General features: G+C 43.3%; 1 protein-coding gene across 1 annotated transcript; it reads right to left on the bottom strand.

Annotated features, from left to right (window-relative positions):
* Positions 1–822: 822 nt before the first annotated feature.
* On the bottom strand, positions 823–27,786 carry LOC121739469 (myosin-J heavy chain). Its single transcript, XM_042131954.1, has 10 exons — positions 27,627–27,786; positions 6,726–7,036; positions 6,041–6,594; positions 5,780–5,969; positions 5,270–5,524; positions 4,420–5,079; positions 4,121–4,336; positions 1,513–1,812; positions 1,192–1,395; positions 823–1,119 (listed from the first exon to the last, which is right to left on the bottom strand). The coding sequence occupies exons 1-10, from the start codon at positions 27,715–27,717 to the stop codon at positions 823–825; spliced, it is 3,078 nt and encodes a 1,025-aa protein (XP_041987888.1). The 5' UTR covers positions 27,718–27,786.

Here is a 27,786-nt window from a genome sequence, read left to right as displayed (position 1 = left end):
TGCTCTGAAGAAAGCAAGTTATAATAGTAAGTTATAACTAATAATACAGCTACAAATTTAAGAAAAAAAAGGCTCGAAAGACTATTAAAAAGTAATTACCTACCATATGTTTGTATGTGAGTAGGTACCTAGCTATAACGACTCCTTGGCCTACGGGGTTCCGTGAAATAAAATTTATAATATGAATTTTATTTCACGGAACCAACCAACCAAGCTGTTCCAAGATGTAACGAAAGGGTTGAGACTTTAGAAGGTGGCGTAATATCTCTGTCTCACTCTGTCATTCTCTCTCTCTCTCATAAAATGAGCACAAATGAGGGTATACAGTGGCGCGCTCGGACGACTACAATATGGTAACGGCTCCGGCGCACGACGGTTCACCCCACAGTCCACACAAACACTGCAACACTTGCATGCGTTCAAATCGTAGACCATGCGCGTCGAGAAGGTAGTGATGTAGATACTGTATCCTAATTATACATATTAAATATTAATCTCGATTTCGACTTCATCAAACTCACGGTCACGAGAGATTTAGCACACAACCATTCATCACAACGAGCCCGGACGGCGGCCGCGCGGGCGCAGGCCGTCCTCTATTTACAACTTATCGCTACTGTAAGGCACCATAAATATTTAAACTCTATAAGTACTCTATTATATTGTTTGTAATAAAATTATGAAATTCAACTTCCATTAATTTATACAGATCGTTTTGAAGTCCCCTATTCTCATCGACTGCTATTTTTTTGTGTAGAAGGTACATATTATTTTGAGTCGCCCGATGCATTCAATGTGTATCTTGTCCGGGGTCCGGGGTCGTCAGGTGGGCGCAGAGGCCGGGGCGGTCGCAGGTGGCGCGGGGGGCGGCGGAGGGGCGGGACGGGGCGCCCGGGGCGGGGCCAGCACGGAGTGCGGCACGGAGGCGGTGCGCGCGCCCGCCTGAACGGCCACGTGGCCGCGCCGCGCCGCGCCCAGCGCCAGCACCGTGTCGCCCGCGCGCAGCCGCACGCCGCCCTCCTCCCAGTCGCGTGCCACGCGCCGCTGCTGCGGGTAGCCCAGCTTCACGCCGTGCGCCACCGTGTACGCGCGCGGCGGCGGGAGCGGCGGCGGTCGCTCCTGCGGGCAGGCCGAGTGGTGAGTGGGGGTCGCGGAGGGCTGGCGGGGGGAGAGAGGGCCGCAGGCGCTCACCAGGTCCAGGCCGAACAGCGAGCAGGTGCGCTTGACGAGCGTGGGGTCACACTTGTCGGCGGGGTCGGGCGGCGGCGTGCCGGCGATGGGCTGCGGGCGCGGGCGCGCGACCGGCGTGCGCGACCGCGCGCGGTGCCGCCGCCACGCCGCCTGGATCAGCTGCGCCGCCGCCTGCTGCCGAGCGCGCCGCATGCGCTCCAGAACCTGATCATAAAATGCGTTGTGATTATAACGCTTCATGTAATACATGAGTTACTAAATAGTACATTTTCACAAGTTTCGTGTTGCGATTAAACGAGGAAGAGAAACTGGGAAGCTCACCTGGCGCATGCCCTCGCTGAGGAAGACGTGTCGCTTGCCGAGGGCCCAGCGCACGGCGGCGGGCGAGGCGGGCGCGGGCGGCGCGGCGGCGGCGGCGACGGCCCGCAGCACGCGCGCGCACGCCGCGCCACTGTCGCGCTCGCCGCCCGCCGCGCCGCCCGCCGCGCCGCCCGCCGCGCCGCCCGCCGCGCCGCGCACCCACAGCGCGCGGTAGCGGCCGGCGAACGCGCGGAACCGCATGCGGTGCGGGTAGCCGCTAGCCATCAGCTGCGCCGTCTCCAGGATCTGCAGCGCGCGCACCTGAGACCCCGCACACGACGTTATAGAATCTGCTCTTCGATTGAATGATCACTAGCGCCTTCTCTGACGGCATTTAAATTATTTTCTTTTTCAGAACACATAGTTACAGTCATATAGTACCTAAAGCAATTTAATATATGTACAATTTGTACATTGTCGTTGGAGGAATAAATTAAACACAGAATACTATATCACTAAACGCTCTACTCTCGGTGGTGGTTGGTAAAGAAGTGGGCGACAGCTCTCACGTTGGCGGACATCTTCTCCAAGTCCCCACTCTGATTGGTAGAGCGGCCATCTTTATTTATACAGGGTGTGATTTGTTACATTAATATAATAAGTGATAGTACTTTAGGGTATGTACGTGTTCCTTGTAGAGAGTTCACTGTGAAAGTAGCAGCTCTGAAAGACGAAATTTTTTTTCAGTTTTGTATGGGCAAAGGCCCGAGCGTCACGAGTATCTCCATACAAAAGTGAAAAAATTTTTGGTCTTTCAGCGCTGCTACTTTCACAGTGAACTCTCTACAAGGAACACGTACACACCCTTAAGTATTATCACTTATTTTTGTTACACCCTGTATAAGTATTTCAATTGCAGATTCAAACAAATGACTGCGGTGAATACACGACGTGTACGATGCAAGCATCGCACATTCCTATGTCAGCATATTAATTAGTTCATCAATTTAGTAGGTAAATATCTCATTATATTTGAACGATTTCGTAATGTTTTAATTTTTGCTATACTCATCATTGACTTTGTGTATATAAAATGTGTCTGCTATAATACGCTATCATTACTATTATATCACTTCTTATATCACTGTACCTCTGTTAGTGTATCAATAAACAGATATCATTTTACGGCTGTTTCTATAATCAATCAGCATTATCAGCGTGTAAGGTGTACAGACCCGTACATCTTTGTGGTCCTTCGAGCCGGATATGAACCAGCGACCTATGTACGGGTCTGTACACGACGCGTAACGACAGAATAGCTGGTCTACGTAGAAAGATCTCTACGCAGCCTTTTCCCAAACGCAGTTATACTATTTTATTTTATTTTAAAAGAAAACTTACAGCTAGTACAAAGGTAGGATTCAAAAGTAACAATACAAATGCCAATTAAAAGTTTTCGCGACTAGGTATTTGTGTAGATTGTACAATATACATTTGGTTGACGTCAAATTGACGCACTGTGATGAATAAAATATAAAAAAAGCATATCCTTGGATCGGCAGTATCAGTAATGTGCAAATTATTATCATAAACTAAATTAGCTTGTACCAGTAGTATTAAAGAAATCGTCTGTTAACACTTTTTTGAGACTTCTAATGTTAGTATTAAATAGATCTACGTCGGTACTTTGAGACGCTGTATTGTCCGCTTTGCTAGCTCGCACGATGTACGCATTTTGCCGGTAGGTGGTAGGGGCATATGGAACGTGTAGGAGTTGACGTCTTCTGAGCGAGCCGGAGGGTATTTTGAGCTCAAATTTACTGACTAGTTCCGGGCAATCAATTGAACCACTGAATATTTTAAAGAGCAACGACAAGTCGGCAATGATTCTTCGTTCGGCGAGAGGCAAGATGTGATTTTTTTTTTTGCATCTTTCGATATAGTTAGGTAGGTGGGTATTTGACTTGAACTGTATGAATTTTAAAAACTTTTTTTGAATATTCTCAATTCTATCATTATAGGTAGCGTAGTTGGGGTTCCACACGGGCGAGCAGTATTACAAATGACTACGAACGAAAGCACAATAAAGTATTTTAATTGTTTTAATGCGCGTAAAATCAGAGGAGAGTCTAAATATGAATCCTAAGGCTTTGCGAGCTTTTTTAATTATGTGGTCGATGTGCGAGTCGAATAGAAGTTTGGAATCAAAGATGACACCTAGGTCCCTGACAGTATTTACTCTCGCTATGGTAGTATCTCGTAGTTTATAGGGATAATCTATAATATTAGATTTGCGGGTGAAGGAACATACGTAACATTTTGTCACATTTAAATCTAATTTGTTAATAACATAATAGTGGTAAAAATTATCAAGGTCTTTTTTAATTTTTTTCGCCATCATCTACAGTTCTCACTAGACATAGTATCTTCATATCGTCGGCGAATAGAAGCACTGTACAGAAAGAGAAGGCGGAAGACACATCGTTTATAAAAATGTTAAACAATAAGGGTCCCAAGAGAGATCCTTGAGGTATTCCCGAAGGAATATAAGAGCATCTGGATGAGTATTCATTGAGTACTACCGTCTGGAATCTATTGTGTACTATATATACTAATACAAAATAGTCACCTGTCGGGCGACGGTGGCGCGGTCGAAGTGCAGCGGCGTCTCGGTGGCGTTGGCGCGCAGGCAGCGCACGAAGTGCGGGCGCGCGTGGACCAGCGTGCGCAGCAGGTTGTCCAGCCGCGTGTGGAAGTCCTGCGTCAGCGTCGAACCCGCGCCCGCGCCCGCCGTCGGCGACGCCCGGAACGCCGCGCCCGTCGGCCCGCCGCCCGCCGCCAGGATCTACACACAGAATTAACAGTGAGACGACGCCGCCGACGGAGGACGAGCAGCGAGAACGGGTAGGTACTAGGTAGTCACCCAACCTTGAGCTCCGTGCCGAAGAGGTGCGTCGCGAAGCCGAAATCGCACGCCCGGGTGTCGAAGACGGCGACGAGGTCGTCGGGCACGACGTCGCGGTTGGCCTCCAGGAAGTCGCCGGCGTCGTACGTGACGTCGCCGGCGTAGTGGCGCACGACGAAGCGGCGCGCGTGTGGCGGCCGCGCTTCCGCCAGGCGCGGGTGCGCGCGGTGCGCGGCGCGGACGCGGGCCACGTACTGATCGGGCGCGGCGGCGGCGGCGGGCGCGGCGCACTCGGCGTCCAGCGCCGCCAGCAGCCCGCTGCGCAGCGACGACACGAGGTCGATGCACGGCACGTTGTCCGCGTACTCCACCTCGGGCGCGCCGGTCACGCCCTCCTCGCGGCACGACTCGGCCGAGGACTTGAACACGTGCGTGTTGTAGAAGTGCTGCATGGTCTCGGCGCACAGGTTGGCGCACAAGTGCTCGAGGCGCGAGGGCGCGGCGTCCTCGAAGCCGAACATGTCGAGAATGCCGACGAAGCCGTCGGTGGCGTGGCGCACGGCGTCGTTGAGCGCGGCCATTGAGCGCGCGCCGGCCGCCCCGCGCCCGCGCGCCCCCCCGCCCGCGCCCCCCGCGCTGCTCGCCGTCGTCGACGTGCGCCGCGACACCGCGTCGTGGTGCACCTACCATAACAATTATGACAAAATGTTAAAGGCAGCTTTTAATTATTGTCTCTTCATGTATTCTGTTTTAAAATCCATTGCATATTAAAAATTTTAAGTTTCTATATATATCTCAAAATAAAATAAAATGAAAAAGTAACTTTTAATGTGATGTAATGCAATAAACTAAAAATGTAACAGAGGTACCGACCGATTCGTTGGAGTCGGAGGACAGCGTGCCGAGGGTGGAGCCGAGGCGCTTGAGCGAGTTGGCGCGGCGCACGATGGTGGCCACGGTGCGGCAGTACAGGGCCTTGGCGAGCGCGTCCCGGGCCACCGCCGCCGCCGCCGCCGTTGCTGGCGCCCGCACCGCGCCGCCCACGCCCCGCCGCCCGCGCCCGCCCAGACCCCGCGCCAGCGAAGCCACGCCCACACCCAGCAACGACCCCGCCAGCGACAGCTCCGTCTGCGAACGACAACGACTAAGTTAAGCCGAATTTAGTTACAAACTAGTGACTCTAAATTAGTTTTCTGACATTAATTTTATCAATACTAGCTGTTTGACCGACCTTTGCTCGGTATTCGATAAAACACGAATACATTTTGAATTGATTTGAAAAGATTGAATTGAAAAATTTCTACTACTTTCAACTACTTTCACGAAACTCGTTTCAACACGCATGACACTAGTTATCTGATGGGCGGGGCATAGATCACTCACGTCGCCGTTGGGCTCGGCGGCGCCGTCGGCGTTGTCGACGAAGGTGACGTTGCCGAGCAGCAGTACGGCGGCGAGCACGCGCAGTACGTCCGCGAAGGGGATGCCCAGCACGCCCAGGCAGCCCTTCCACGCCGCGAACCGCGCCGCCTCCTCCGCCTCCGCGCGCCACCCCGACGCGCACGCGAGGTACCTGCACAGTAGACTGGTCAGTTCATAGAACACACATTTTAGTTTTACGAGGAGCTCGGTCGTCGGTCTCACCTGAAGTCCTGCGGCGTGCGGCCGTCCAGGTGCAGCTGCGCGCGCTCCTCGGCGCCGAGGCCGGCCAGCAGCTGGTAGAAGATGTGGTAGTTGCGCTCACGCGCCGGCGGCCGCACCACGCGCGTCTGGTCCAGGAAGTAGCAGTGGATCTTGGTGCGGTAGAGCGCGCCGTCCGTCACCTGCACCTCGATGAAGTGGCCGATGCGGCTCGAGTGCGAGTTGGCGAGCGTTGCGGCCGTGCCGAGCGAGCGCAGCACGGTGAACGCGGCCGCGAGGTGCTTGAAGGCGTCCGTCTCCGGCCCGCCGCCCGCCACGTCGAACAGCCGCCGCAGCAGCTCCATGGCGGCGTGCGTCTTGCCCGAGCCCGCCGCGCCCGACAGCACCACCGCCTGCGGGCATCCCGTGTCCGCCTGGTGCCGCACCGCGTCCGCCACCAGCCGCGCCAGCTCCCCGCCGCCCCGCGCCGCGCCCGCCCCCCCGGCAGCGCCCGGCGTCAGCGCGTTGCCCACGTCCGTGTACGCATTTAGCGCCACCACGATCGGGCCCACCGACGTCTGCGACAACACAACACATATAATTACTCGTCGTCAGTGAAGTCGGGGACCGTAGACTACGATACTAGTAACAAATTCTGTTTAAAACGAAGAGCAGCGAGCGCACCACGGGCCACAGCATAGGTACTCACGTAGAACTTGTTCTGGTAGAAGCGGGCCTGCAGCGCGCGCACCACGGCGTCCTCAGTGAGCGGGCCGCGCAGGTGGATGAGGTCGTCGACGTCCGGCGCGGGCGCGGCGGGCGGGGGCTGTGCGGTGGGCGCGGCGGGCGCGGGGGGCGCGGGCGGCGGGGGCAGGGAGAGGGGCGCGCGCGGCGGCACGGCGGGCTGCGGGGCGGCGGCGGGGGCGCCCACGTGCAGGTGGTTGCGCAGCGTCACCAGCTCCGAGCTGAGGCTCAGCAGCCGCCGCTGCAGGTGCACCGCTTCGTTAGACGACGACGCGTCTGTGAACACGACATTATTTTTGACAATTAACTTTTAATACTTTTGGAGCTATTATAATTAACTTTTTTAGATAATTAACTGAGATGGGTGGAGTCTTATGTATCCAATCGTAGTCAGGCAGTCGCGCTAAAGGGATTTCAATCTACGTTTCTAGTGAACAGGTCGGGCATTCCACATGGGTCTATTCTGGGACCTTTTCTTTTCATCCTGTACGTAAATGATATTCTAAAATGTTTCAGGAATTCTCATCACCTACTCTACGCAGATGACACAAAAATCTATAAAATTATCAAGACAAATAATGACTGTATTGAATTACAAAAAGATCTGAATAGTCTAACCTAATATTATGAAGCTAACCAATTATATTTAAATACTGACAAATGCCATGTTATAACTTTCACGTGGAAGAGAAATCCAATAATTTTAACTACAGGATTAGTGGTCGAGCCCTTGGTCGGGTGCTGAATTTTGCTGAATGAAAGCTGAATTTTAATGTGCATATATAGCTTACAAACAACTGGGAACAATTATTTTATTTTATTTTATTTTAAGATACATGGAAAACTTACAGCTATTGTTACAATGAAATTAAAAAAAAAACGGAATACATAATAAGGAGCCAATTAGAAGTTTTCACTATAGTAATAGTTTACAGTATATTGACTTAAATATTTTATGAATACCTAGTACTACTGCAACACAATTTACACTTTAGACAAGAATATCAGTTATTTATTTAGTGTTATCTTATTTCTTACATTACAATACAGAAGAGATAAACATCAACAATCAATTATTTTTGATCGACAAAGTGCTTGCATAACGATCTTTTTAGAGCTGAAACATTACAATTGAAAATATCAAGATCCATATTGGAACAAATCGAGTTAGTAGCTTGTTTGCACGATACATGAAGGAGTTCTGTCTGTAGTAGGTGTGGGTAGTGACTAGTGGGTAGGAAGATAGGGACATGACGACGGTAGGTCTTAGTAGGAATTTTAAAAGACAACTTAGATAATAGGTTGGGGCAGTCAAGATTATTCGAAGGGATTTTCACAAGAAAAGACAAATCAGCAATATCACGACGGTCCTCTAGGGTAAGTAGGTGGTGTTTAGTACAGACAGACTTATAATTGGAACTACTAAACCGTTGATTAGTCTTAAAACACAGGTAACGTATAAATTTTCTTTGGATGTTCTCAATTCTATTAATGTGAATTTTATACCTAGGGTTCCAAATTTGGGAGGCATACTCAAGGTGACTTCTAAATAGAGAGCAATATAGAACCTTGATCTTTCGAGTTTCGCTTTAAGAAGCCAAGAGCTTTAGATGTCTTTGATATGACATGATCAATATGAGAGTTAAATGATAGTTTCGAGTCATGGATAACTCCAAGGTCTCTTATGGTGGTAGTTCTGGGCAACGGATGATTTTTGAGACGATAATCGTAAGTAATGTTATTTTTCTTTCGCGTAAAGGTAACAACGGAACATTTTGACATTTGGTTAAGGTCTAAACGGTTTGTGATACAATAAACTTCCAGTGAACGGAGATCTGCCTGAAGACGATGAGCGTCATTGAGACTCGTTATGCGCTTGTAAATTTTCATATCGTCGGCAAAGCACAATAATTGGGACGAGCTAAAACATTGGTCAATGTCATTAACAAATATGACGAATAAGAGGGGCCCAAGCAGGGATCCCTGCGGTACACCACTCGGGATCCGACGCCACCTAGAGGTACAGTTATTGATTGCTACTGCTTGACTGCGATTGGTAATGTATGACACAAACCATTTGAGTAAATCATCATGAACACCGATCTCCTCTAATTTTTTAAAGAGTTTTTATGGTCAATTCTGTCAAAACATTTACTATAGTCGGTGTAGACAACGTCGACCTGGGCCCCTTGGTCCATAGCGTCGGTCAGAAAGTCATTCAGTTGGACCATTTTAGATGTCGTGGATCTGCCAGGCAGAAATCCGTGTTGATAATTCCCAAGTGAGTTTTTAACTGCTGAAAATAGTTGACTATAAATTAATTTCTCGAATAGCTTCGCAGCAATACATAATTTAGATATCGGGCGGTAATTACACGCGTCAGTTTTAGACCCCTTTTTATGGACCGGAGTGATGTAAGCTCTTTTCCAAATTTCCGGTACAATATATTCGCTTAATGATTTTTGATAAATAAGTGTAAGTGGCACTGCGACGGATTTGGCACATTTTAGAAATATAGCAGGTACACCATCAGGTCCTGCTGATTTATGTGGATCGAGATCTTTTAAAAGTTTAACAACTAAGTCATATTCGATAGTAATAGTAGATATGTCGCTTACAGACATGCCATAAACATGGCCAGGGTTAGGGATAGCACATGCGTCGGGTGCCAGAAAATTAGATTGAAAAAAGTCAGAAAAAACCTCACATATAGATACGGATGAGGTAGCCTTTACATTATTGTATTTAATTATATTAGGTAGTGAACTCGTACTTGACTTGCTTTTTATGTAACTCCAAAATTGTTTGGGATTACGCTCAATTGAGTTTTCTACGGTACCGAGATATTGTTTATAACAAGTAGCTTCTAAACGTTTAGCGCGATCACGCAATAGTTTAAATGTGTGAAAATCTGATAAGTTGTGGTACTTTTTGTACCTTCTTAAATGTTTGTGTTTTTCTTTAAGGAGCTTTATTAATGCCGATGTAAACCAGATAGCGTAGGTATTGTTGTGAGATACTTTTAAAGGTATTCGGTCATTTATAATAGCATTAATTGAAGCATAAAAGTAGTCAAGTGCATCCTCACACGAGTCCAGTTTCCCAACGAATAGAATTAATATCATTATTGACGTCATCGTAGTTACAATTATGAAACATGCGCCTTTGAAACTGAGACGATTTTAAAGAGTAGCTATTAGAAAAATTCAATCCAGAGTGCGTTGTGGTGAGCGTCGAGCGGCACGAGAGCATCGTGACACTCCGACACGGTGACGTCATTATCGTTGCACAACACTAATTCTAATATTCGTCCGAAGCTATTACTACTCGTAATTAAGTTGGATTGCCTAAGACAATGTACATTTATTTCATCAATAAAAGAAATTTCGTCGTTTGATAACGAGTCAGTCGTAATAGGAGCATCGACGTCGACTGGCCAGGATATCGAGCTCATATTAAAATCCCCGGTGACGAGATATTCGTATAGGTCAACCTTTTTAAACGCGTAGAAACGTTTAAGCTGCTTTATAATGCTTATGTTCGAAGTGTTCTTGAGTTCGCGAGTGTTGTTTGGAATCCGGATTATGCTTTTAACATCAAACGTATTGAAAGGGGCCAATTATTAAAATTTTTGAAAACACTAGATTTTCGGTCTGGCTCACGGTCTACTGACCATCTTGAGAGTGCAGCAAGACATAATATTCAACGATTAGACTTAAGACGTAAATATCTAGATAGTGTGTTTCTTTTCAAAATTCTGCATAGTTCCATTAATTCCTCAAATCTCTTATGTCCCGCCCTATCATACAAACTACGCGAGAAATACCTTCTTCAGGCGATCATGTTCCTGCTACAATAATGATCTGAATTCTGTCGATATTTTTTCAAAAAATTTAAGACAATACAAAAGAGAATTACATGAGGAATTTAAATTATAAGTTCCTTTAATACTTCTCCGAATAGTTACATTTTTTAGTTAATCGACTATTACTCTATAGAGTATACTCGACTATTACTTATGAAGTCTTCTTAGCTAATATGCTGAATTTAAAAGAAAAACTATCACGTAGTTTTTCTTTTAAATTGAGCATATTTCCTACTCCCATGAATATTTTTCCAGAAGCAACCGTTTAGCTGGTAGGAGGGGGGACACTGCAGGACTTTTTTTTCCACTTTAAAACTTCATATTTCACATCTCTAAATCGGAAAATGATAATATGTTATACTTACATACAACATATAACATTTTTAAAAAACATATCGCACGACACCTTACACGGTGGGGTGGACGCGAAAAAAAAATTCATCCCCGCTAAAATATGTGTAGGGGAGGTACTTACCTTAAACATTTTTTTAAAGATCTTATACACCATTTTGTCGGCATCATTAATATGTGCATTCATGCCGAATTACAGCTTTGTAGGTTCTATAGTCTCTGAGCAAAACCGCGGACAGACAGACGGACAGACAGACGGGCGGACGGACAGACCGAAACTATAAGAGTTCCTTGTTGACTACGGAACCCTAAAAAGAGATGTCTTATATTTATTTTATGAGTAAACTAAATCACACGTGGCTTTTCACTGTAGGTATTCTGTACCGATTGTATCACGGGGAGTGCTCTGAGGTATTGTTCGGAATCATACCTCCTGCAACGTTTCGCACTCGTTCCACGCGAAAAAATATACTATCGTCATCACTTTGATGAGCCAGTCTTCCGCCGTACGTTTTTCGGAAGAGAGCGTATTCCCTCTTAAACGCACCTGTAGCTCTACTAATGTTGCGAGTGTTCATGAGTGACGGTAATTGCTTTCTATCAGGTGAGCAGTTTGCTCGTTTTTCCTTTTATTTTCGAAAAGACGAAGATAGTTAACTGATATCATGTTATAATCGTTAAAAATACATTGTACAGATTATACCATTTCTATACCAAACTGACATTCTATACTTGCAGATATAAAAGTGATAAATATTTTCATATTACATACATTAATATAAGAATCAGTAGACAAATGTAAATGAGTTTTTACTACGTACTAATCGTCACAATATCGTTTGTAGCATCATGTCGTCCTAAATATCATAGATTCCTATAAGAAAAAACAATTGGTTACGATCGTTTTTAAAGTACTTGGTGATTGTTTAATCCAAAGGACATTGTATTTGGGATACCGTAGATGTAGTCTACTATGCCCCATATAAATGGTTTGAATCGATTACGGGTTTTTGGTCCATACATTTTTGGGCATTCACCTTTAGTTTGTTATTATTTTTAGCAATATTCCGCGATATTCCTGATAAGTCACATTTTGCTAAAAATCTTAGATAGTACCTAATCATACCGTGCCCGATGGCCATTCCTATAAAGTTTTACATAAATGCGATAAAGGCTTTCGGCTGAGCGTGTTGGAACAATTAGAGATCATAAAAGAAAAGAAAAATAACAGATTATTTCGCGGAATATTGCTAAAAATAATAACAAACTAAATAATTTTAAGCTATGGATTTCCGCAAAGTAACGCCTGATTCCATTAACTGGAAAATATATTAATTTTAGTATGCAGGGCCGCGATGTAGGCATTATAATATTTTTATGATATTTATACCTCTATATCTAATACTAGCGGCCCGCCCCGGCTTCGCACGGGTGGACATTGATAATTATTGTTACATTGATTAAAATATAATTCAATTATTATTATTAAATCTGGTAAATACTAACTAAGCTATAGCTGGTAAGTAATTTGGCCTGGTTTGTACCGGCGCAACATTACTATTGCATATTTTTAACCGACTTCCAAAAAGGAGGAGGCAGTATGTTCGGCTGTGAATATTTTTTTTTAGATTAAAAAGTAGGATAATAATTGTAATAGTCAGACATACGATATCGCGGACTTACGTTGATATTAATGTCCTCTATAACTTATAAGACTCTAGTACATCACTTTGAGTCTATAATTTATAAAGCTTCCATATATGGAATATTTTGGTAGTTTTTTTACACAATTAGGAGCCCATATGACCCTAACTTGACTACATACTTTTAACCTAGATCTCAAAATCTGTAAGGTCTAGAAAACTGATTTTTTGACACAAGTAACTTCAGATCATAAAGATTAAATGCTCAAGACGAAAACACGATTACTCAAAAAATGCTCGATAGTTTCTTTTTTACAAAAAACCTTGTTTTAGAAACATTTTTGCTTGGATCATCGAAGTTTGCTGTCTTTTCTTTAATATTTTTTAATATCTAAAAAGGTATTGATAAAACCTAAATTTGCTCAAAACACTTTTTTCATAATCATTATAGTTCGTCTTTTATTCAAGTAAAACTAACTCAGCGATGATTCCGCGCCGTCCTTTTTCACCTGGCATATGAAAGACGGGCGTGAGTGTGAAGAGAGAAGGACGATGTTTGATTTTTAGAGTCGGGTGAGCTCTTAACATTAATGTTAATACGGTTCCCTTTTTTCTCTCATTAAATAATTATAGGCTAGCCTATGTTCAGCAGAAAAAGCGTACCTAGATTTAAAAATATGCATTAATTATACTTCCATCGGCATCGTGGGTATCGCAGACATAATAGATCTTCAATAATTGTTATGCTGGCAGCCGGCTGCCGCTATTGGAGATTTATAGTTATAGAAATTAATTATAATAGCAATCAAAAATAATAATCATTTAAAACGTAATGAATTAATGAAGCACTATAATATTATCCCATCAATGAAGCGGCACCCGGCTGTCGCATAACTATTATATTATAAATCTATTGTGTCTGCGATTCCCATGATCGACGTAATAATAATTAATATTTACGTGGACACACCCGCGCGGCGCGCCTTGACGACGCCCAATTCGCAACGTGCAGCAGAAATCGTAATATTTTAATTTCGCCATAACATTAAAACCAAACGTCCAATTTTAATCATTCAAAGACCAAATATTATCTACATTAACTGTACTTAGTAATGAAATAATTTATTTTGATAAGAATTAATGCCATGAGTAAAATAAAGGCATTTAAATGTAGTTCAAAAACATTTCAAGATTTTTTAATAAAAAAATGGTTATTGTACCTCACTCAACATAGATAGGTATAGTGTGTCGCGGACTTTTTTGTAGATATTTAAAAGATCTACAATTACTTAGAACATTTTATGGTACTATCTTTTATAGTTTAGGCAGCGTACGCGAAAAAAGTAACATTTCTGGTTGATTTTTTTACACCTTGCGTCCGAAAATCCCAAATATCTTACGGAACCCTATTTTTTTCCAAAATAAAATTTAGCCTATGTTCAGCAGAATTAATGTAGGATTCCAATGGTAAAAGAATCTTTCGAATCGGTCCAGTAGTTTCGTAGCCTATTCAAGACAAACAAACAAACAATCAAATCTTTCCTCTTTATAATAGTAGTGTAGATGGCGTCGAAAATACCTGATATGATAGTGCTACGAGGTCGGAGACCTTATTTGATATTGATAGCCCGAGCCCCGACACAGCCGCGAGACAAAGCACCGCGCATCTATAATACTAGCCAGTAGCCGACATAATATTATTATACTCGCTTATAGTTAAGAGGATACCACAGCGGCTAGAGAAATGAAAAAAAAGTACGTGTAATATCTATAACTGTCTCCCTTACCTCAAGCCTATACCGCAGAACGCGATAGAGACAACTGCAGAAAATCCAGAAAATCAACGATTCGATGTCCCCTGATTCCTTCTCCAAAACTTAACCGATTTAAGTACTTTTTTCATTAAAGATTAAAAAAAGGCTTGAGCTGTGTTCCTATGTTTTGCTTTTTTTGTATAATCTATCCAAATCTGTTTTCTGGACGTTTGAACACAGTGGAAAATCTGGCCATTTTTTTGGGTTTTTGAACGTTCATATCTTATTTAATAATTAAATTATGAAAAAAAAGAAAACATAGGGACATTGTATTAGTGGCCGTAGATATTCAGGAAAAAAATTATAACTCTACTAGCATTATCCAGGGAGGAAACAGGGGACAACGTTTGTATGGAAAAAATGGCGGTGTGGAATCCTCTTAACGTTATCGTTGTAGTTGCATACGTGTATGGTAAGCAGTGATTAAACGCATACGAAAGTTATATTAATTGTAACTTCCTCAAGTATTTGAGTACCTATTTGAGTGGTTAATCTGAAATCTAGCGAACTACGCACACATCTGTAATACTACGCTCCTTCACGATATCTTGTGTGCGTGATTGATGTAAGTATATACTCTACATTATACTAAGTGGACAGAGCTACAATTGCTCTGTTATTATGTATAATTTGGTACAACTAATATAATATATTCTGTGGTATAGTGTAGAGTTGTAGGCTAATAATAAATACTAAATAGTTTATAGGTAAAGTTAAAGCTGTGTAATGCAGCTAAGTTGTGTAAAGCTAAATAAGCTTTAAAATTTGGTATTAAATAGTTTAATTAAAAAAAAACTAATATTATGTGCACACTACACGGCTGTTTTGGGTATTTTGATTTAAGGGGTACCAGGGTTTGAAAAGCTTTTGACACCAATTTTGTTGACACCGCGCGCTATAAACTGAAGTCCACGCGGACGAAGTCGCGGGCAACAGCTAGTATTATATACAAGAGGAAACCAAAATACCTTGCAGCAAAAGGAGAATCTAGACTGTGAAGTCTTACTTTTCAATATAGTATCAGGGTGGCGTGTTCTATGAGGAAGGATTCATGGGGTGACGATGTATTTGTCGCTTGTCTTCGAATAACGATCTTGTGGCCGAAGGAGCACTATAACATAAAGGCTGCTAGGTACTATACTTTTGTAAGGCCTATCAATTTCCCATGATCAAAAGCTGAGAACCCTATAAGAAACAGCCATATCACAGAAGCCATGGAACAGATTTTTGACTACACGTAGTCCCGATTAATAAGTTTTAAATGTAAGTCGGTGGTAATGGTATGGTTTGAAAACGACCAATTTAGCATTTTGTATTTATGTATTTAGAAAGAAGTTTAAACAATGGGGGCGCTAAAAATAATCTGTTCGAAAAGTGGGCAGTTGATAAAATAAGTTTGGGAACCCCTGTTTGAGTTAATAGTATACCTGAAGTTCAGCCGCTATTGGCAGAATATATACGAGAGCGCGGTTCGACACAATATGTTCATTTAATGATACATCCATCCATTATGGTAATGGTGGATGGATGTATTTGGTAAATTAGATTCTGAATTAACTAAGCAGGCTATTTATTTTTTCAAAATAACACGATTGATGTAGAAGGCAATAGGCAATGTTTGACAAGTCGGTATTTTTCGAAAACTTCACTTTTTCAGAACGTGTACTTCAAAAATAGTAAAGAATTCGAAAAAGTGTATCAGCCAAAAAATGTAGGAAATTTTATCAGCTCTTATTATGTAGAACACACTTTTTGTCTACGACGCACCGTTTTAAAAATATGAGCATGAAACTCAAAACCCTCCCCCCACTCCGGCTCCACCTCTAGGGGTATGTTTACCTTCTGACCATCCTGAACACATTTCTAAAGAAATTGCTTAGGTTGCAGCTCACGCACTCTACACCTTCATTTTGACTATTCTTTGGGTGGACTATATTGCTACCCGTGGCCCGCATTGGTCGGTACCGCCGCAAAAGCTACTTCCCGCAATTTTATAATCTGTAATATCTTCGAAAATATTCATTTAAATCATATGCTATAAAGGTTATGACCCTTTACAGCATATGACCATTTATAGATCTACATTAAAACAACAATGTATTAAAAGTTATTTAATTGGACAAGGATTAATGCTTTATTTATTAAAATTGATTCGAAATTTACCCATAATTTGTCGTAAAAAATAAATGCCAAAAAAATGTTATTGTGGGATATCCATAAGAGATATTATATAGATACGTACACCATCGCGGAGTTTTCTGTAGACCTTTTCAATGTGTACAATACTTGGTATATATGTTGATAAATCTCCATACAGGCGCCGCAGACTCGATCGCACAAAGTCTGTCGTCTGCGATCTCCCTTAAAGAAAACCGCATCAAAATCCGTTGCGTAGTTTTAAAGATTAAAGGGAGCAATTGGACATGTGGGGAAAAAAGCGACTTTGTTTTATAATATATATTGTTGATTATATTCTGTGGTAACTGGTAGCGGTAGATTCGCCCGACGCGCGGTGTGCGGCGGTCGTCCTCGTAATTTTACTTTCCTCTGCGCTATTTATCGGTAATTAACGTAAAAATGCGGCGTGCGTTGCTGGGGGAGGGAGGGATGGGGGGACACGTGGCGTGCACGGGGGGCCCCTCGCCCCGTGTGGGGGAAACGCAAGGCAGGACCGGTCCCGCCCGGCCCGCGTCAAAAACCTTTTTATTGACGATGAAGGACATCGGCCCGTCCCGCGCATCTAAATATTTTAAGTGTCAAGATCGTCACTTTGTCAAAGCTCTCTACCGTGTCCGTGTGAGCACACGGTAGAGAGCTTTGACAATGTCGTCGGTGTCGAACGTGTGACAGGTCTATGACGAGTGACGACTCGTCTTTCGCTGAGCGATCTTATAAGTAGGTCCAGCGCGGGGCTACAACTCGAGAGAAATAAAAACGTTACCCTTATACTGGTAACGGTTACCACTTACCACCTTACCAGTATATTATGGGTGGTGACAACTACCATCGGGTGAGTCCTTTCCCGAACTAAAAATATAATTGTGGTGGTTCATGGTCACCCGTGGTCGTTCGTGAGTCGTGGCCGCTCGTGGCCGCTCGTGGCCGCTCGTGGTCGGCGGTCGCGTTCTACTTTCCTCGGCGACTGGTCACCCGTCAGTCGTCACGCTTGTTTTTACGATCGACTGCTGAATCACTTGTTTTAGTTTCGGATAGAGAGGCCCGGACAGGTTTGAGAGTTTTTCTGTTCGGGTTATTTTTAAACAAGGACGGTGCTGCTTGGATTTTAGTCTAGATGTCATATGAAATTTTATTGAAAATTGAAATCACGCTAACTCATGACAGTGAATATTATCTTCCCCGTCTGATTTGGGAAAAGAAATTGACAAACCAAAAGATTAATTTGTCCATTAGTGGGCAATAATAGAAGAGTAACGGTCAAAATATGCACATGCATTTCATTATTATTTAATTCCAATTAATTGTAGAGTTTGACAGGAAATGTTTATAGTTTATACCAAAATGTTCATAAAATTAATGTCAAGTTAAATGTTCTAAGTGGCGGCCGCAAGCGACCATATTATTTTATTTACTAATTATTTATTATTTGAATTACTAATTAGTATTATAATATTCCGGTTGCATAACCAAGATGATGTTTTCATTTTCAGTGGCATACATTAGCGTACCGGCGCGTCGCGGCGGGCGCCCGATTGGCCGTATGGCCCGCCGCAGCTCATTCACTAATAGACACTAATTAGCGAGGAACCTGCCCCCGGCCCCGACTTGGCCCCGACCACCCACCAACATCAACATACTTTCCTTGCAGATTCTGGTTACGTTATTTACAAAATTGCATAAGTTTTTTTTTAATTTAGTTTTAAATTTAGAATACCTAATTATTATTTATTAATGTTTGATAGCACACATACAAAGTACCTATGTTGTAATTAATAATACTATTTGACGTATTTGTGTGCGTGTGAGCAGTGAGCAGCTAGTTTTGGACATAGGCCACGATAACTTGTCTTTCAACAGACAGTGGAACGACCGTCGACCGCTCGCGGGCCGCGGGGATACTAATAGCCTTTCGTTTGAATTGACGAGGAATTAACAGATATTTAGTAGCTACTAGTAGAGGACGGCCGCAACTCCGTTGCGCCAACATTCGTGTATCGCGCGGGAACCGTACATTTTATAGGGATAATAACTATCCTATGTCCTGTCCCGGGACTCAGGTAGGAGTAAATAATAGAGTTTCTTTTATGCGTAGAAGCCAAGGCCAACTCTCAATCATAGTCAAAAAGCTATTCGCGCTTGGAAAAATGTCCCGCTCATAATGTGCTAAAGAAAGCAGCAATTCATCGTATCTACGTTCAATCGCAATTGGAATTCCTGAGTGCAAGCTCGCACTCGCCGCTCGCCGCAATTTATGTTCGCCGGCAACGAGTTACGGCGCCGACGCAGCGGGCAGCGGGCAGCGGCAAGAAACGGCACAATGAAGTGTCATCGCGTAGCTGCGGAGATTGCGGCAAAAACCGATAGCTCTGATGTATTAGAGCCCAAGACCAGCTCCCCTCCGCGCCCCCCCTGCCCGCCGCCCCCCGGCCACCCGCCACGCGCCGCGAGAGGTTTTTCAGCGCGGCTCATCGCGCGGTATGCACTATCACTATGTGGCTCTGTGGAGTCTGTGGGCACTGGGCATGGCCGCGCGCGCCGGCGTCTTACTAGCTATAAGGACGTCCTCACACTAAGAACAACGTCTTGCGAGTCGCAAGTCGCAACGGAAAAATCGGTATGCACTATGCAACTTGCAAGTATATCCAAGAGTGGGTGGTAGTACCGCGCTGTTTCATGTCAGGAAACCTTGCACAATTCGTGCAGCAGATACTTAACATACTCTACTCTTTTTAACCGACTTCCAAAAAGGAGGAGGTTATACGTTCGTCTGTTTATATATATATTTTTTTTGTATGTTCAACCATAACTTCGCCGTTCGTGGACCGATCTTCATTATTATTTTATTGTTGGTACCATGTTCATAAAAATGGTGATCTGATGATGAGATCCACGAGGAATCGAGGGGACTCCTTGAAATTGGTATGGAAACATATAGTGATTTCAATTTTTTCTGAAGTGTTTCAGGCATATACTACCAAAAAGTAAGATTTTGCACCAGGATGTATCCTGGTTCCGAAGGTACCCAACAGAACTTTTGAATCCTTATAGATACAAGTTCGAGAATTTTTTCTTTATTTATACTACTCCAAGCAAAAGCCAATGAATTCTACATTATTTCTGCTGAATATAGGCTAAATTTTATTTTGGGAAAAATTACGTTTCGTAAGATATTTTTGTTTTTCGGACGCCAGGTGTAAAATCAACTAGAAAAGTTACTTATTTTGCGTACGCTGCCGAAACTATATAAGATAGAACCATAAAATGTTCTAAGTAATTGTAGATCTTTTAAATATCTACAAAAAAGTCCGCGACTCACTATACTTATCTATGTCGAGTAAGGCACAATAACAATTAGGTTATTTAAAAATCTTGAATTTTTTTTGGACAACATTTAAACGCGTTTATTTTACTTATGCAATTAATCCTTATGAAAATAAATTATTTCATCACTAAGTACGGTTTATGTAGATAACATTTGGTCTTTGAATGATTAAAATTGGACGTTTAGTTTTGAAATTATGGCGAAATGAAAATATAACGATAGTGGGCGTCACCAAGCGGGGGTGCGCGTGCGGGTGGAAGACTATCTGTGCAGTGTGCACGGTGCACTATGCAATATGCATCCCTTCGGATTAAATGACTGCGTCCGCGTCGTCGATGTCAGTGTTGCAGTCTGTGAATTGACCTGAGAATCAGTTTGCTGACCAACTCTTTCCTGGGTACGCTTTTTGCAGCCGTAACCGACATCCACGGTCCGAGCCGCGGGCGACCGCTAGTAATAATATGTACAACTCTAAGACTACAAGCTATAAGTAATATAGCCTTGTGGTCTCATAGGTAACTAAAAAGGGTAAAATTATAATTTTTTAACAAAAAATTAAAACCGGCCTCCAAGGTAAAAACAAAAGTAATATTCTTAAAAAGAATCAAATAATTCTTATTCCCTATTATAGTGCCGTCTTCAGACTTCGCCTAAACCTCAACTATTTCTGTACTCAATCTTCATGCTTTTGAAGTCGGTACCAGCTTACCTTAGCGTAAGTTATATCAAGGATCTCAGAACTTTTCCGGGCTGGTAGCGACTTCAAAAGTACGAAGATTGAGTACAGAAATAGTTGAGGTTTAGGCGAAGTCTGAAGACGGCACTATAATAAGGAATAAGAATTATTTGATTCTTTTTAGATTATTTTTAAGAATATTACTTTTGTTTTTACCTTCGAAGTCGGTTTTAATTTTTTGTTAAAAAATAATAATTTGTTTTTTAATCCAATTTTATGTAACGTTAATATCTAGCAAATAAAGAATGTTTCCAAATTGAACATCACTTGTCGCACTTAAACAGATACTATGAGACAATTTCATATTGAATACAATAAGCTTAGAAATTGGATACGGTGTATGGGTAGTGGACTGAGGTAAGAGGCGTCATAGGCGATGTAGCGCGAGCCACTTCGGGACTAATATACATTCTGTGCTTCGGGGCGATCGACTTCTAAATCGGCCGTTAAATTACACCGCACAGATTACGCGCCCGCGCTCGCCGCCCGCACCGCCCGCGCCCGCCGCCCGCACCGCCCGCGCCCGCCGCCCGCACCGCCCGCGCCCGCCGCCCGCACTGCCCGCGCTCGCCGCCCGCACCCGCCGCCCGCCGTCGCAAAATATAGAATGCGAACGCAATTACAGTCAGTTCAAAGTAATTTTGCCTCTGACAGACTACAGAGTGACCTCTGTGTCTACAACATAGGAGCCTCTTTCAAAGACGCTTCGACTTCCGAGATTAAATTGATGAACTGACTGTAATACGCCCAGCGGGCGAGTATCTTCTACACTCCAATTGAGACTAAATAAAAGGATTAAGTTCATTTTTAGGGTTCCGTACCCAAAGGGTAAAAACGGGACCCATTACTAAGACTTCGTTGTCTGTCTGTCCGTCTGTCTGTCTCCAGGCTGTATCTCAAGAACCACTATAGCTAGACTTCTGAAATTTTTGCAGATTGTGTATATCTGTTGCCGCTATAGCAACAAATACTGAAAACAAAATAAAACTAATATTCAAGGGGGGCTCCCATACAACAATCGTGATTTTTTCAGCCTTTTTCGCTCTATATCAATAACGGCAATAGGTACGTACTGAATTTTTCATACATTATTTTATTATATGTGTACATTACTAACGCCTCCGTGGTCTAGTGGTTAGAGCGTCGCTCTCGACTCCGGAGGTCGTGGGTTCGAATCCCGCGTTGGAAACATGTTATTTCCAAGTTTGGTTAGGACAATGCAGGCTGATCACCTGATTGTCTGACAAGTAAGATGATCCATGCGTCGGATGGGCATGTAAAAAGTCGGTCCTGCGCCTGATCTCTCGCCAGTCGTGTCGGTCTTCCGTCCCACTGGGTTATGAGAGTAAAGGAATAGAGAGTGCTCTTGTGTACTGCGCACACACTTGGGCACTATAAAATTACTCCTGCGTACCTGGTCTGGTTTCAATGAAACCGGCCACCGTCACCGAAACCGGTGTGGGGAGTATTATTATACATTACTATTGAATAATAAAATTAAAATAAAATAAAACACAATGGGTACATAAAACACAATTTTTAACCTATTTTTCGTCTGTATCGGTACGGAACCCTTCGTGCTGGAGTCCGACTCGCTCTTGGCCGATTTTTAAACCTGCCCCCCACTATGAAGTTGTTTTGTAATTGCTAGCGTTCAGATTTGACCTCAAACTTAACTTAAAGAGTATCCATCAGTCATTTACGAACTCCGTGGTATAAAACTTATTTCAGGATTCAAATATTAAATTTTATCCGTGGCTATCAGTTCAAATGGTACATTTTTTGTATATTTTTTGTCAAATGTGCTTAAATATAAAGCATGAAGTTCGGTGACTCGCTCACTTGTGGGGCCGCGCAGTTCCCGCCTCCCGGTAAGGCAGGTATCTCTCACGTCGATCTCAGTTTGAGTACCTCTCGGAAATTGTGACTGTCCACTTATCATCCGTCCAGTCAAACGAATAAAAAAAATATCATTAACAACCAAAATTCTATCTCGCATAAGAAGTCTGCATTAGACATTACAACTGTACCTTTCCGGACTGACGCTCTCATTTGCTGACAATATCAGGTATCTATATGTATATATTCAGGCGCGGTCCAAAGGGTCACAGGGGACATGACCCTCCCCCCAAAATCTAAGGTCCAATTGAAAAATCTCAAAATCTTGCCAAAAGGAAACTATCTATCCCCTAACTACCACCATGCCCGAGCCCCGACCTTAGACAGAACTGATGTCGACCCAGAACCGTCCGAGGGCGCAGATAAAAGCAAAATATTATAGTAGTGTAGTGACTAGTGAATGACCCCCCCCCCCCCCCCCCCCCAAATATCAGGCTGCGACCGCGCCTGTATATTGGAGGTACATAGTTGGCACGTCTACTGCAGCTACGACGACAACATTTTATTTTTGTGGCAGATTGCAAATTACGATGCGCGGTATTAAATATTGCGAGTACTTTTAATGTGTTAAATATATATTTTACATTATAATACTTTAACTAGAGTCTATTACTAAATATAATGTTAATAGAAACGAATATGCTGTATAATAACAGCTATGCGGTTCAACGATTGTTCAATTCAAACCGCCACATTCTGAGTTTACTGTATTTAAAAAGCTGTTAAGAACTGCGATGTCAATCTCACATTCCATCATAATATTATAATATATCATATCGTGAGAGACTGGTCGGCCGACGAGCGACGAGTTACAACTTAAGTAGGTATAGCAGTTGGATGTTTGTTATCAAACGCGTGACCATCAGGGGTCAACGACCTGGCACGCGGCAGGCGACCGCGGGGCGTGCGGGGAGGTAGAGGTGGGGAGGGACTTGTTCTGCTAACAAAATCTAATAATTCTTAAAAAAACACCAGGCTTTAATGATACGACCTAGTACCTACTCAAGGTTGATATATTTATTCTACTATCATTAGCTACTCGTGTGTGTTAGATGAGTATACAAACAACAGTTTACAAATAGATATTATGTACTCAGATAGATAAAACTTTTCATTTCTCACAAACCGGTACTGACTAATTCGACTAACTTAACAAAATTACAATAAAATGTGGGCAAGAAGCTGCAGTATCTGTACGTAGCATTCAACAACATTAGCTTGAGCCTTGAACACCAAAGCTGCTTAGATACTGCAGAGTGTAGAGTGTAGAGTGTAGAGTGTAGAGTGTAGAGTGCAGAGTGCGGAGTGTGGACAGTGGAACATAGTATTGTGTAGCTGCTGATCCCGGGCAAACCGGCGCGACGGGTTTATACAGTGTACCTCACCGGCGCGGCACAGGGCGGCGGGGAGGGGGGAGGGGGGGGCCGGACTATCACTACTTTGTTTTGAGACCTGCAGTGCCACAGTGCCTACAGCCTACTTATATTAGGAGATTCATAGTATTTATAGTGAAACATATTTGTTATTTAGTTTGGCCTTCTCTCAATTAACACGTTAGAATTGTTTAATTTTAATCCTTCGATCGTGGATTCTTCGAAATCTATTGTGTCTCACTCAACGGTGAGCTTATGGGGCTTGATTAATATTGAATATAATGAACATCTAGATAACCTATCAGTGGTAGCGTGTGCGGTGTGCCCATTGACCTCTACGGTGTGGGGGGTGTGCCCCACCTCCCTCCTGTGTAAAGTTAGGTTAAGTAGTTCATATAGTTAGTCAATAAAGGATAGTCACGAATACAGCACATCTTTTCAACCCTGAACATTGCGTAAACGAAGCTAATGAAATAGTCATTTTGGATATTATAATCCGAAAAATTCTCTCGTCGTCGCGGTGTTTGTCCGTTTGTCGTCAAACTATAAGGTACATCGAAAGTTTCGAAACACATTCACAAGTCAGCTTCTAAGGTTGTACACCGAATAATTCGTATTAACGAATTATTTTCTAATTGAAAAAAAAAATACAATTAAAGGTTTGTTTTTTTTGCATTATTATAATATAATCTTGGTAACTACTGAACTGATTTTTTTGATATTATGCACAGGTATAGCGGTAGGTATACAGACTACTGAGTAGATCACGACGAAGGCTAGCAGCTCGTAGGCTATTTCTTACCGCAGAAAAATGTACAGTTTCCGTCAAAATAAGTTCTGCGTTTGTAAGTTACCACTTACCAGTCGAAACAAAATTTTTGCAACTAGCTAACGTACAATGTGGTGATTGCCTAGCGCACGTTGATGTCTTTTGTAACAGCGCAGTTGAAAAGTTAATAAAACTTAATAACGACGCATGATTATTACTAATTGTGATTAATATTTATTTTTTGGAGTATTTATAACTTAGACAATATAATATAGGTTAATAATTGTATTCACCTAATAATATTTACTAATAATTGGGACTAATACTAAAGTCTCTACTTAAAAATTGATCACTTCAATCATTTTGTTTTTCAATATATGTACATATATGTATATAAAATATATAAGGTTCTATACTTCGTGCTATCCCTCTCCATCCCGGGTCGCGCCCGCACAGGTGTCAGGTACTAACTCTGTACTGTACCGCCCGCGCTCCAAACTCTACCCCCAGAGATCATTTTGAAGGCGCTTGCGACTACCCTGTTGGTGGTGTTGCAGATGCCCATCGACATGACATTGAGATAATTAGGTTGTAATTTGATGGCAATGTTAATAAATTAGACAATATTATGCAGGCCCGGATCTAGGGCGGGGCGAGAGGGTGCACTTGCCCCGGGCGGCAAAGATTGGGGGGCTGCCGGAGGCCACCTGCCAAACTTTTGCTGCTTTTTTCACCGCCGCGTGCGCCACCGGTGGCTCACTGCGCTACCCCGTCAACGTTGTTTCGCAGAATTATATCTGTTTTTAAAAGACTCGGAGGCGCCCCTTGTCGCGGGGCAATCATAGCATTTTTTTAAGTACCAATTGAAAACGCACATTTTTGCTTGGAGGGCGGCAAATCGGGATTCTGTTCCCCGCTTTTTAAAACGTATAACGTAACGTAAAGTCTAGACTGTGCTCATTTTCTATGAACGTAATGTTTTTTTATGTCGAGTAAGTCTGAATTGAGTACACTATATTATGTGTCCGAGCGGATGTGACACACGTGTGGCGAGACACCGGAACGTGTGACGTGACACTGTGACGTGACTTGACCGCTAATGTTTACTGTCAATTGTCGTCTTTGACACCACCTATTGAATCTCATTTTGTATTGTATAATTCACGTAATATCTTTACACATTGTTAAATGCCTCATAACCAGGTCATGCTTAAAGCTGTTCTGGGCCTCTATCATGAGCTCTTAAATCCATTCTCTTTACGTCCTTATACTGACTGTATAAGGACGTAAAGTGAATGGATTTAAGAGCTCATGATAGAGGCCCTGGAGAGTCAGTTTAGGAGCTATAAATTTCAGGATGCACAAACAGCAAACACAATATGGAAAATCTATTAAAATATAAACTCGTTTGTGGAATGCGGGAGATAAGTGTCGAGCCCCGTTGCCCATCCGGCTCGAAGGACCACTATTTTTATTTCAGTTTTATTGTGCGCCATAAAAATGTGATAGCCGTTTAAATATCTCCGGTAAAAACCTGCGCCTGTATCGCGTTAAGTGTTTATTGATAAACATAGCCTTTTAAAGTAGGGTTTTTTAATTCGCATCACTCCCATATGATGCGAATTACACTTCTACTTGTGTAATTCGCATCATATGTACATATGATGCGAATTACACTTCTAAGTGTGGCTACGAATGCTATGATCCATTATTATCAGTAATTATCAGTTTGCGATTTCTTAGATAGATAGAAGCGGTTTCGTTTCTTTGTAAATGTTTTATGTAGTTTTGTAGGAAAAGTTGGTGTTAACAAGCTTAAAGCTTAGAACGGTAAAAGAACTTCCAAGGGTGCGACCTTCACATAACGGTACTGTAAGTCTGTAACGTCAAACGCAGGGCCATCAATAAATAAATTAAAAGTTTATGTTTGTCCATAAGCACAAACATATTATACTTTTAATTTATTTATTTTATTGATATAAAATCTCACTATTTATAATAAAACCTGTTACATATTGGCTATTGCATAAGTGATATTGCATTACGCATTTGTGGCACACTTTTGGAGCTTATACGAGAAGTTGAATAATGTCTGTCTGAACATGGGCAACGGAGGAGGAGGACGTTCACGACGACGACGTTCACTGGTGGCTGTGGCTGGTGCAGCGTGACCTACGCCGCGCGCCGGACGTACGGCAAAACTATCTGTTACTGGGACATGACTACATCTGTACATAACCGTTTATTAAGTAAAAAAACTTAACTGATTTTACGTAATTTAATTGACCGTTGTCACTGTCTTAAGGCTAATGATACCCTCGAGCTGCACTGCAACAAGCTTAAGAGCTGTCTATAGATATATGTACACCGGAAAACATAACACTAAGTCACAGTGGGATAAAACATATTGTAATATTTCGTGTTCGCCTGCGTTGAAGCTCGCTAAATAGCTTCGTATAATATACCTTGGGCTACGAGTATGCCTATACAGGAGAGTGCCGTGTTTGGGTGTCCGCGGAGCAGAAGCGGCGCGGGGGGCGGCGCGGGGGGCGGAATGTGATTCCGGGAAAACGGCGACAATCTCCAAACGCCGGCGCGGTGAGTCGCCCAAACTCCGTACCTGCGCCCGCGCCGCCCCCCGCGCGCTCCCCGCCCGCGCCCCGCCGTCGCCCGCCGTGGAGCCTTCTATGCAGGTTTGGAAAGTACTCACAGGTGTTCTGCTCCTTTGTCCCCCGAGAGCCCCGGCCCCCGGCCGGCGCGAGTGTCGACTCGCGCCTACGTTTACATTCAACGAACCCGAACATAATATTTTTGTTTCGAATTTTAACTCATTTCATAAGCAACGAAACCGAAAGCTCGCCAGCTCTAGGAAGTCGCTCGATTCATTCGCTAGCGGGCCGGCGCGGCGCTCCTCACCTTGCAACTTTTTCTCCGTCTCCCAAAACTTTTGCAGCTCAGTGAAGTACTTGTCCAGTATGAACACCTTGGATAGGCCGAGCGTGGCCATGGCGGGCGGCGCGCTCGCATCACACTCCGCGGCCGCGCCGCAACGTGCCGACGGCGGCGACCTCTCTCG

The sequence above is a fragment of the Aricia agestis genome, chromosome Z (genome assembly GCF_905147365.1).
Source record: "Aricia agestis chromosome Z, ilAriAges1.1, whole genome shotgun sequence".
Classification (NCBI taxonomy): Eukaryota; Metazoa; Arthropoda; class Insecta; order Lepidoptera; family Lycaenidae; genus Aricia; species Aricia agestis.
The sequence above is the reverse complement of the archived record's forward strand: the minus strand, read 5'-3'. Positions and strand labels throughout refer to the sequence as shown.

Excerpts from the sequence above, each read along its gene's own strand:
- LOC121739469 (XM_042131954.1), bottom strand. The coding sequence starts at position 27,717 with ATGGCCACGCTCGGCCTATCCAAGGTGTTCATACTGGACAAGTACTTC. Across the intron at positions 5,525-5,779 it reads CCGCCGAGCCCAACGGCGAC|ACGGAGCTGTCGCTGGCGGG; the intron begins GTGAGTGATCTA and ends TGTCGTTCGCAG. Across the intron at positions 1,813-4,120 it reads GCGCCACCGTCGCCCGACAG|GTGCGCGCGCTGCAGATCCT; the intron begins GTGACTATTTTG and ends GCGGGGTCTCAG.